Here is a 9962-nt window from a genome sequence, read left to right on the forward strand (position 1 = left end):
AATTAACATTTTATTTTTACGAGCAGATATTTAAACACAGTTTTAAAATAATGTACACGTTTATTAATTTAAGCAATTTAGTAAGCATAGATAACACGATTACCATTTAGTGGCTTCTCTTCAAACAACATGTTATAGCATAGTTATTAATTTCTTAATTAGTATCTTTTTCTTTTCGCAATATTAGGTAAATATATATAAATATCAATATTTTAAACATTTTGCATTGTTGCTTTCATAGCGGTGTGTGTAGAGTGTAGAGTTCTTTAAAAGATATAATAAATACATGCATAAATAAACAAAACAATTTTTAACAAAAGTATAAGCCACAATTGTAAATCACATTAAAGAATTTATATGTATAAAGCAGATCCTAAATATATGAATTAACTGCAATTTATGCTAACCGAAAGCTAATGTCTGTCTAATGCCATTTGTTTAGCGCATCTAAATTTGCAAATGCAAAAATACAGCTATACAGTCGCAAAATATGATGCCTCCATTTGTTGTTGTTTCATTGAAATCTCTTAGATCGTTAATCACTATAGTGTTTGTTTATCTGCTTCTCCGGTTACATCGAGCACCGACTTCGCTCTAGTTGCCTTGCTGAATGATGCTGTTGTTGTAGCTGTTGCTGAGTTGTTGCTGTGTTTTGTAGCCTTTGTTAAATTCGCTGCTTTTGCATCCAGTGGATGAACCCATGTGCTCTTAGCTGGTAGAAGTCTGTTGCCGTGTCGCTGCTGAGTTAGACCAGAATTTCAGCATACTATCTGCGCAGATCGATGACCTTGATCTTGGTCTGGGCATCTATCTTGATGTGCTGTGCATCCATGAAGAGCGGCGGATCATTGGGATGTGGGTGAAATCCGCTTTGCCGGCACTGTGCAATGTAGTCCAGGCCATAATGCGGCGTGAGTAAGAAGAAACCAGTTCTAAAAATAAACACACACATTGCGCACAGTTCGAATCGATGAGAACAAAATCAAAGACAAATGCAGTGACTCACGTATTGTATTTGGGCGCACAGACGATGGCGATTGCCTCCGGCATCATCATCTGGTAGGAGCAGTGCGTGTGCAAGTCAACGGAGGACAGAAAGGCCGTCTGGCTGGGATGGGTCTGTCAATGAAAGCGATGTGAAACATTCATTAGTCAACTATGTATGTAGAGACTACACTCATGGCCACCTACATGTATCCAGCCAAGCGTAATGAGCTGCATTTGATCCTGGACATCGAAGATCTGCTCCTCGTGCATCGTGTTGCAGCTGTCTGGCGTGCCCTGCTGCTGGGGCGCAATAATATGCGTTATATAGAGTTCATTGTGGGCCAGGTGGCCGGCGAGGACGCCGCAAGTCTCGATGTTATTGGAGGTATTGGCATGCGCCAGCTTCAGGAACACATCCATGGTGTCGCCGGGCACATTGACGCAGCGCAGTGAGCCGGCCAAGAGCGAGTCGGTGCGATTGAACTGCGGCTTCCGGCTGCGATCGAATGCGGGCTTTGATGACGAGCTGTAAGATTACAAATCACGTTAGTCCGCTGATTAGGATTCTCTTGGAGTGGACTCACTTGGCAATCTTGTCGGCGGCACCAGCCTCAGCTGCCATCGGCAATAGGAGACCCGAGTTGGGCAGGTTGTTACGGTTGGTGCCCGTGGGAAAATCGTTTGGATAGACCACCTGATCGAGCAGACTCAGATCTGGGGCCGTTGGTTGGCTGCTGGGATCCATTTGTACGTGCAGATTGGCGGGTATGAGGGAAGGAATAGATGAAGCTGTCGCTGCCTTCTTGTTGGCCATCTGCTGCTGGCGCTCTCGCTCCTGTTCGCGCATTCGCTCCGCCTCCTTGTTGGCCAGAAACTGTTCGTATTCACGTTGGTACTGGGCCAGCAACTTGTTGCGCAGCTTCTCCGTTGTGGGCATGATCTCGTCCTTAATCGTCTTATTGATGGCCTTCACTTCAGCTTTAACGCTGCCATAGTCCGGATGCTGGCGTATCTTCTCAATGAACAACGTCATGTAGCGCATGTATAATATAAATGCATTCTCATGGTCGCCCTCATTCAGATAGACGTTGGCCATGCGCAGGATCTCCGTTCCGGCGCGGTAATAGCTGCGGAGTAAAAGGAGACGATTCGTTGGCCAAAAATAAATCAACCCAAATAAAATATTTTTGTTGTGCTGCCTATAGGAATTTCAGTCAGAAACCCACACACACAAACACATACACAGGCAGGCATTTATATATGAATGTGTGTTTGTGTGTGAATATCCTTCAAAAGACAAATGCGCATGCAAGGTCTTCGCCTCTGCGAAGTGTGGGTTGACATTGGAGTAGAATTTCCGCTTGGCGCCACAGCTGTGAATCTTTGGCTGCTCTTCAACTTACCGCGACACTTTCATATTCTTGTCCACATCGATGAGGTTGCCGCAGTGGGAGAGATTTTTAATGCGCTGCTGTGGCTCCACAACGCCCATGTTCATGTTATTCACGGCCTTCGACATGTTTTTTCTTATTTGAGATTCTCTTCTGATTTTATTTTTTTTTTTTTTTTTTCTAGCTAAGCTTCAATTTTGTCTCAGCGTGTTTTTGTGTTTAAGGTACAGCTTGATTGCAGTTCTCATTTGTAGTATTGCCCTTGCCAAGGATTTGATTATTTTGTAACAATTGTCAGCGAATTACTCATTACGCAGGTGTTCGTGGTGATGGCGTCGCTGGAAAACTGTGAGAACAGCTGTTCGGTAGATGAAAGAACTGAAATATGTCCCTTTAACAGCTGAGTTAACATCTGTTGATATCGACTGTTATCGATAGTTTTACACTTGCTCGATAGCTTTATGCAGATTGCCCGCGCAACTGTTAACGTGAAATTGAGCAGTCAGTTAATATTTGAATAACATAAAATGTATTTGACACGAATTCCATATAAACTAAACACAATAAACCAACACTTGCAAACTTTTGCTCATATACAAGCTATGGACATTCCGATAATCCTTATCGCTCTAATATTTATAGCTTGGCTAATCTTCATAAAGTTATGTATAAGTAGATATCAGTTATTATTTTTAAAGACCCCCACTTGTGCTAACTTCAACAATAGATTGGCTACTCTTGCTAGTTATTTGTAGAGCCTGCGTGTGGCCTGAAGTGTGAGCGGCTGCCTATTTGGTTAATATCTTGAAATAAGTTAGATCGAGCTATTAAAAGATTTACAGTTATTTGCCAAACGGCTGCATAGTTCAAGTGGCTGAAGTAGTGCTTGCTTAGGGTGAGTTAGCTAATCTCTAGTTTAAATCTGAGATAAGCTATCAAAGGTAACAGCAACGGCACTACCGAGGCCATAAATCCGAGCTTATCCCAATAGCAGCTGAGTGACAAAGGGTAGCTGAGGCACTCAAACAAAGACCACGTTTCAGACTTCAGCTCTGATAATGCACAGCAGTTGAGCGAGTGAGCGAATGACTGCATGAGCCGATGACTAACTGAGCGCTGGATGGCAATCAATGTAAAGCAAATATAAATAACAACTGACCAAATGCCATTCAAAAAACACAAGCAAAATAATATAAATAAATAAACAAAACGCAAGCGTGGTCAGAGAGACAAAACAGAGAGGGTAAGAGTGTAAGTGAGAGAGCGAGAGAGCGAGATCGTTATTCCATCTTGGTCAGTCAGTGGCCCAGTCATCGAGCAGTCGAGTGCCAGATTGGGCGCATAGCGGGCGTCATTTTTTCATTTTCAAAATCTCCAGCGCGACGAAACCGAAAAAAAAAAAAAAAAACCTACGCGACTTCGAGCCGAAAATCGGTTTCAGTTTCGTTTTCTGTCCATTACTTGTGCTGTGAGGGGGGCGTGGCAGGCGGGAAGCGCCTCTTGTGTATCGCAGATAAATATACATATACATATATATGTACATATATGTGCATATGTATGCCTGTCCCATCGAAGTGGCATGTTTTGAAATCTTGTTTCACATTTGGAACGGAAAAAGTTTTTGCAATCGGTTCGGTCATCGAAAATGTCCAGCAAATAAATAATTTGTACGTGTTAAGCCGCAAATCGCGATCATAATTAAACAATTAATTGAGGGGCCATAGCGTGAGATAGGCCAGCGAAGCAATGAGCAGCCCTTGGCTTGCACTCCACGTAGAGCTGGCGAATTAGTGCTATTTAGACTATTTGCCGTATTAGTAACTGAAATCGCTGAGATCGTAATTGCTATTAGCTGCTCGAGCTAATCAGTGCCAAGGCAAAGGAGCCTCGTTGCATAAGCTAACTGTGCTGAGTGCCGCGCTTAACCTCGAAAATCAGTGCGAGAATCGCGACTCACAAACACACACACACACACACACACATACAAAAAAAAAGTGAAAAAAATAAAAATAATATAGAAAGAAAAGAGAAAAAAAAAATAGTGTATGAAAAGGCTCATCAGCCCGCCATATGAACCGAAATCTTTTGTAATTCGCTCAATTGGATGCCAGGAGATACATTTGAATCTTTTGTAAGTGATGCGCACAATGAATGGCGAGTGGACGTCGTGGACCCAAATTGTCCGAATTAAAATCAGATAAAAGCCAATTGCAATTTGGATAAAAGCGGAATTGAATATAACTGAGTAAAAGAAGCAAAGCTAATTTCCTATTCCTATATAAAACAATGCAATCGATCAATATTATAACAGATCTGCACTCCAGAAATGAAGCTGGAGAAAAAAAGAAGAAAATATACTTGTATAATAATATAAGCAGAAATTATAAAGAACTGTATTGTATTTGAGTCTGTATCTGTATTTGTATCTGTGAATCTGCGCTCTGGCCCTGCAGCTGTTATCGTTGTGCCTTTGTGTGCTATACCCTACTCAATTGGTGTGTTTCCCATATGTGATGACATATGATATGGCATATGAATATGTATGACATAGAAAATCTATTTCCATATAGAAAGTAGATTTACTATATCATTAGCTCAGCTATGGAACTCTTATGGCTATCCCAGGTGTCACTTAATAATTCAGAAGTGAATAAGAAATGGAACAATAGTATAACTATATTAAATGAATATACTATTTCTTATCACTAGCACAGATCTTAAACTACATTTATCTATACTCTTAGATTTATTTTTCTATACAAGCTTTTACCTAGGAAATTAATATAAAATCATGATATTAAATCCAAATGCAAATAGTTCGCAGCGTATTTCAAGTTCGTCTTTTTCGGTTGCTTGAAAGTTTTTTGGCTTTTAGGTATTTTCTGTACTTTGCTTGACATTGCCCGCTGCTGGTGCTTTTTTTTTTTTTTTTTGTGGTCTTTGGCTTGGCCAGCGGCATATGAGTAGGTATTTTATTTAATTTTCGTTTTCAATGTCGACTTGTCGTCGACTGAATTATGCAAAGCGCGCGACAATCTCGATAATTGTTGTGGATAGTGTGCGGGGGTGGCAGGGCAGTGGGTGGTGGAGGGAGGTAGACTGAACGGGGGGGTAGGTGCTACTTGGAGTGACATGACATATGGCATGGCATACAAAACAATTACTCACACTCGATTTCCTATTTAGAGTCTGTTAAATATAAAGTTCTTTTGTGTAAAACGTGGCCCGCATGCAATCAAGAAAATATACATAAATACAGAGAGATTATCTGAAAATGCGAACAAAAGGCGCATAATAAACTGCTCAACTACTTTTGATTTCAGTCAAGTCAGCATTGGCCACAGGCCAACGATTACAGCACCAGCAGCAGCTGTAGCAGCCGAAGCAATCACAACAACAACAACAAAAACAACGACAACAACAACAACAGCTTTGGCAACAGAAGAAGGCTAACGATTTCGCAAGCTGATAAAAACCAGTTTTGAGTAACGAGTCGCATTTGCCTCTGTTGCTGTTGTTATTATTATTGTTGTTGTTGTTGTTGTTGCTCTTTCTGGCTGCTGATAACAGCGATTGCCCATTGTTGTTGTTGTTGTTGTTGTTGTTGTTGTCCTTGTTGTTTTTGCTTCGCTTTGATTTAATACGCACTTATCTATTTATTGATTGGATGCAACTGCCGAAGGTCACTGCGATTGCAGACACCTCAATAAATTAGCATTTGCCGCTGGCCAACGACCGCATTATGTATCCATATAAATGTTAAGAGACGTCAACATACATATATATATATTTCTGCCTATTATATACATTTATGGATGGTCTGGCCGGTTGGCCCCTTGTTTATATAGAGTAACACGAATTTTGTAATCACTTATTGTCAATATTTGCTCAATACTTATATTCATTAAAGGCCCGTGAAATTGGCAAGCTTGATAAGAGGCTTGCCTATGTTGCCATAGATAAACTCGAATGGGCATAATCTAATCAGTTATAGGAAAGTATGTAAAGCTCAATGAGTTTATAGACTCATTAAGTTGCAATTCAATATATGACTACAGCTTTAGAGAGATTGTGGCGAGCGAACAGCTGAAATCTGTTTTGCATTTTAATTAAATGAAGTGAAGTGTGGACATGAGTTATTATTTATATACATATACATACATTTATATATATTATTTGAAAATATTTTTAATTTATATATATATAATTTTTATTTTTTTATTTTTATTTTTAATGATTAAAGAATATATTAAAAATGTTGATGAATATATCACTTACACTTTCAACGTTCAAGCAGTTTGTGCATATTCCGTTAATAATGTTAAATTATGGTCAGTTCGAGTAACTTGAATGAATATATAGTTATTCTTATTAACGAAATGAAGGAGCATAAATATATATCAGAGTAGAGCTCTTCGTCCGACTGTCCAGTGCCTAATAAATAAACAAAACAGTTCTTACACTGAACAACAAAATTGCAACTGTTGCCTGATGCGATTCCCACAATTATTTTTCTGTTATAACACATTTTTAAGTTAGCATGAATCAAATTTAAAAATATATTATAAATTATATGCACCATATATGGTATTTATACAGAGTGTACCAATGATGTTATTGTACGGTATATAGTAGGAAACTAACCAAAGTTTAGATACAGTTTTCTTATCTTATTTATTTGTCTTAATTTACAAAAAGAATTAGGTCAATATGTTGCTTACTTTAGGAGATATAACTAAATGATTATAAAAGACCCGTTTTGGGTAGTTTATATTTATTCAAAGAGATTTTATGACTTACTGCAAAATAAATAAAAATGCTTTTCAATTATTAAATCTCTACCTACTCCCACTCTCCCTCTCCCTCTTATTTCTCCCCCTCGTTATCTCACTTGAATACCTCAAACTTTCCAAATATAATTAAATTTTAATCATTTTTCCTTTGCAGGTGAATTTTCATCCCAATTATTGAGCCGCAACAATGGCTAATTGGAAATTTAGCCTCATCACGCTGTTGGCGCTTAGCGGGCTCAGCTGCCTGGCCAGCGCCTATCGAGTGGGCGTGGGACGCGCGGACATCACCGGACCGCCGGTGGAAATTAATTTCGTAAGTTTGTGACAGGCATTTGACACGCCGTTGAGCTTAAGTGAATTACCTGCCCAATCCCCGCCACAGATGGGCTATGCGAACATCAAGCAGGTTGGACGGGGCCTGCACACACGCACCTTTGCCCGCGCCTTCGTCGTGGAGGATGAGAAGGGGAATCGCGTGGCCTTCGTCAGCGCCGACTGCGGCATGATGGGCTACGGGCTCAAGCGGGAGGTGGTGAAGCGGCTGCAGGCGCGCTACGGCAACATTTACACCATCGAGAACGTGGCCATCAGTGGCACCCACACGCACGGTGCGCCGGGCGGCTTCCTGATGCACTTGCTCTACGACATTTCCATTCTGGGCTTCGTGCCACAGACCTTTGAGGCGATGGCCCAGGGGCTCTACCTGGTGAGAGGCTAACTCAAAGATTAATAATGATTGATAGCTAATAGCCGAATTAATCCCGTTCAGTGCATCAAGCGCGCCACGGACAATCTGGTGGATGGCCGCATCTACTTCTCCAAGACCATTGTGCTCAACGCGAACATCAACCGATCGCCGACATCGTATCTGCGCAATCCGGCGGAGGAGCGCGCCCAGTACGAGCACGACACGGACAAGACGATGGCGCAGCTGCGCTTCGTGGACAAGGACAACAATCTGCTGGGCGCCTTCAACTGGTATGCCGTGCACGCCACCTCGATGAACAACACCAACAAGCTGGTGACCAGCGACAACATGGGCTACGCGGCGCTGCTGCTGGAGAAGGAGTACAATCCCAATAAGATGCCCGGCAAGGGCAAGTTTGTGGGCGCCTTCTGCTCCTCGAACCTGGGCGATGTCTCGCCCAACATCATGGGACCGAAGTGCTCCCTGTCGGGCAACGAGTGCGACATACTCACCTCGCACTGTCCCAAGGGCGAGGGCGAGTGCTTCGCCTCCGGCCCAGGGCGCGACATGTTTGAGAGCACACAGATCATTGGCCAACGGCTGGCCGAGGGCGCGCTGAGCCTGCTGAACGAGCAGAGCCAGGAGTCGACCGCACGTGAGGTCACCGGAGATGTGCGCTTCATCCATCAGTTTGTCGATATGCCCAACTACAATGGCAGCACGTACAATCCGCTCACACGCAAGCTGGACAAGATCAGGGGCTGCCAGCCGGCTATGGGCTACAGCTTTGCGGCCGGCACCACTGATGGCCCAGGAGCCTTCAGCTTTGAGCAGGGCACCACCACCGACAACCCCATGTGGAACTTTGTGCGCGACTTCATAGTGCCGCCCACCCAGGAGGATATCAAGTGCCATGAGCCAAAGCCCATTCTCCTGGCAACGGGTCGAGTGAGTGCCTGAAGTGATAAAAGCGAATAGTAAAGGTGTTCATAGCTATATTCCCCTCTTAGGCAACCTTCCCGTACGAGTGGCAGCCCAAAATCGTATCCAATCAGATCCTAAAGATCGGCGATGTCATCATTGCCGCCGTTCCATGCGAGTTCACAACGATGGCCGGGCGGCGCTTGCGGAACCAGATTAGAGCCGCCGCCTCGGCTGCCGGTGGCATCGATACGGAGGTCATCATTGCCGGCCTGACCAACATCTACTCCAGCTACACTGTCACGCCCGAGGAGTACCAGGCGCAGCGCTATGAGGCCGCCTCCACAATATTTGGCCCGCATACGCACACTATTTACATGGACGTCTTCGAGCGCCTGACCAAGGCGATGATGCACAACCAGAGTGTGGACGCTGGACCCAGTCCGCCCTATATGAACGATGTGATGCTCTCCTTGAATACCGGCGTGCTGTTCGACGGTCATCCCATTGGCACCGACTTTGGCTATGTGAAGACCCAGCCCCATAAGCAATACGGCATCAATGACACCGTCAGAGTCACCTTTATTTCGGGCAATCCGCGCAATAATCTCTTCACGGAGAAGACATACTTTTCGGTGGAGCGTAAGATCAACGAGGATCGTTGGAAGATCACCTACACGGATGCCAGCTGGGAGACAAAGTGAGCATTCTTCTAACCCACTTGATGACATTGAGTCTAACTGTTTCTTTGCAGAATGGTCTGGCATCGCACGAACACGATTCTCGGCTTCAGTGAGCTGGAGATCATTTGGAACATCAGTCCCCAGACCCTGCCGGGCGAATATCGCATACGGCACACTGGAGAATACAAGTATATACTAGGTGGGAAATACCCCTACGAGGGTCTGACGCATTCCTTTACTGTCACCGAGGATTAATTGTCCCCAGTTGATCAGTCCAAACTAATCAGTGTATTTATTTACCACGCATAAATGATGATGAAAAGCTTTATATTCTAAACACTAATCAATTGAATGCCAAATTTTTTAGAACTTAAATAAAATGAATACGAAAAAGGAATCTTGAACAGTGGAAATATATATGGGCAGAGGTTATGAAGTATAGTTTATATCTAGACATTTTTCCTGTTCATGCATTTGAATTCACTGAAGTCGCGCGCCC

The 9962-nt window shown here is 43.1% G+C and overlaps 2 protein-coding genes across 3 annotated transcripts; one reads left to right on the forward strand and one right to left on the reverse strand.

Moving 5' to 3' along the window:
- Nucleotides 1-40: 40 nt before the first annotated feature.
- LOC6573964 (STAM-binding protein-like A) lies at nt 41-2761 on the reverse strand. The gene is made up of 5 exons (XM_001999987.4): nt 2391-2761; nt 1572-2114; nt 1192-1513; nt 1007-1119; nt 41-932 (listed from the first exon to the last, which is right to left on the reverse strand). Exons 1-5 carry the CDS (start codon nt 2504-2506, stop codon nt 767-769), a joined length of 1260 nt encoding a protein of 419 aa, XP_002000023.2. The 5' UTR covers nt 2507-2761; the 3' UTR covers nt 41-766.
- Nucleotides 2762-3691: 930 nt separating this feature from the next.
- Nucleotides 3692-9860, forward strand: LOC6587017 (neutral ceramidase). Of its 2 annotated transcripts, none has more exons than XM_044008318.1 (6): nt 3692-4509; nt 7326-7484; nt 7554-7877; nt 7941-8807; nt 8870-9480; nt 9535-9860. In XM_044008318.1, exons 2-6 carry the CDS (start codon nt 7359-7361, stop codon nt 9716-9718), a joined length of 2112 nt encoding a protein of 703 aa, XP_043864253.1. In that variant the 5' UTR covers nt 3692-4509; nt 7326-7358; the 3' UTR covers nt 9719-9860. The 2 variants fall into 2 exon arrangements, with proteins under 2 accessions (XP_043864253.1, XP_043864254.1); XM_044008319.1 differs by lacking the exon at nt 3692-4509 and adding an exon at nt 4549-4623.
- The last annotated feature ends 102 nt before the right edge of the window (nt 9861-9962 follow it).

Source organism: Drosophila mojavensis, unplaced genomic scaffold (genome assembly GCF_018153725.1).
Source record: "Drosophila mojavensis isolate 15081-1352.22 unplaced genomic scaffold, ASM1815372v1 contig_277, whole genome shotgun sequence".
In the NCBI taxonomy this organism is placed as follows: Eukaryota; Metazoa; Arthropoda; class Insecta; order Diptera; family Drosophilidae; genus Drosophila; species Drosophila mojavensis.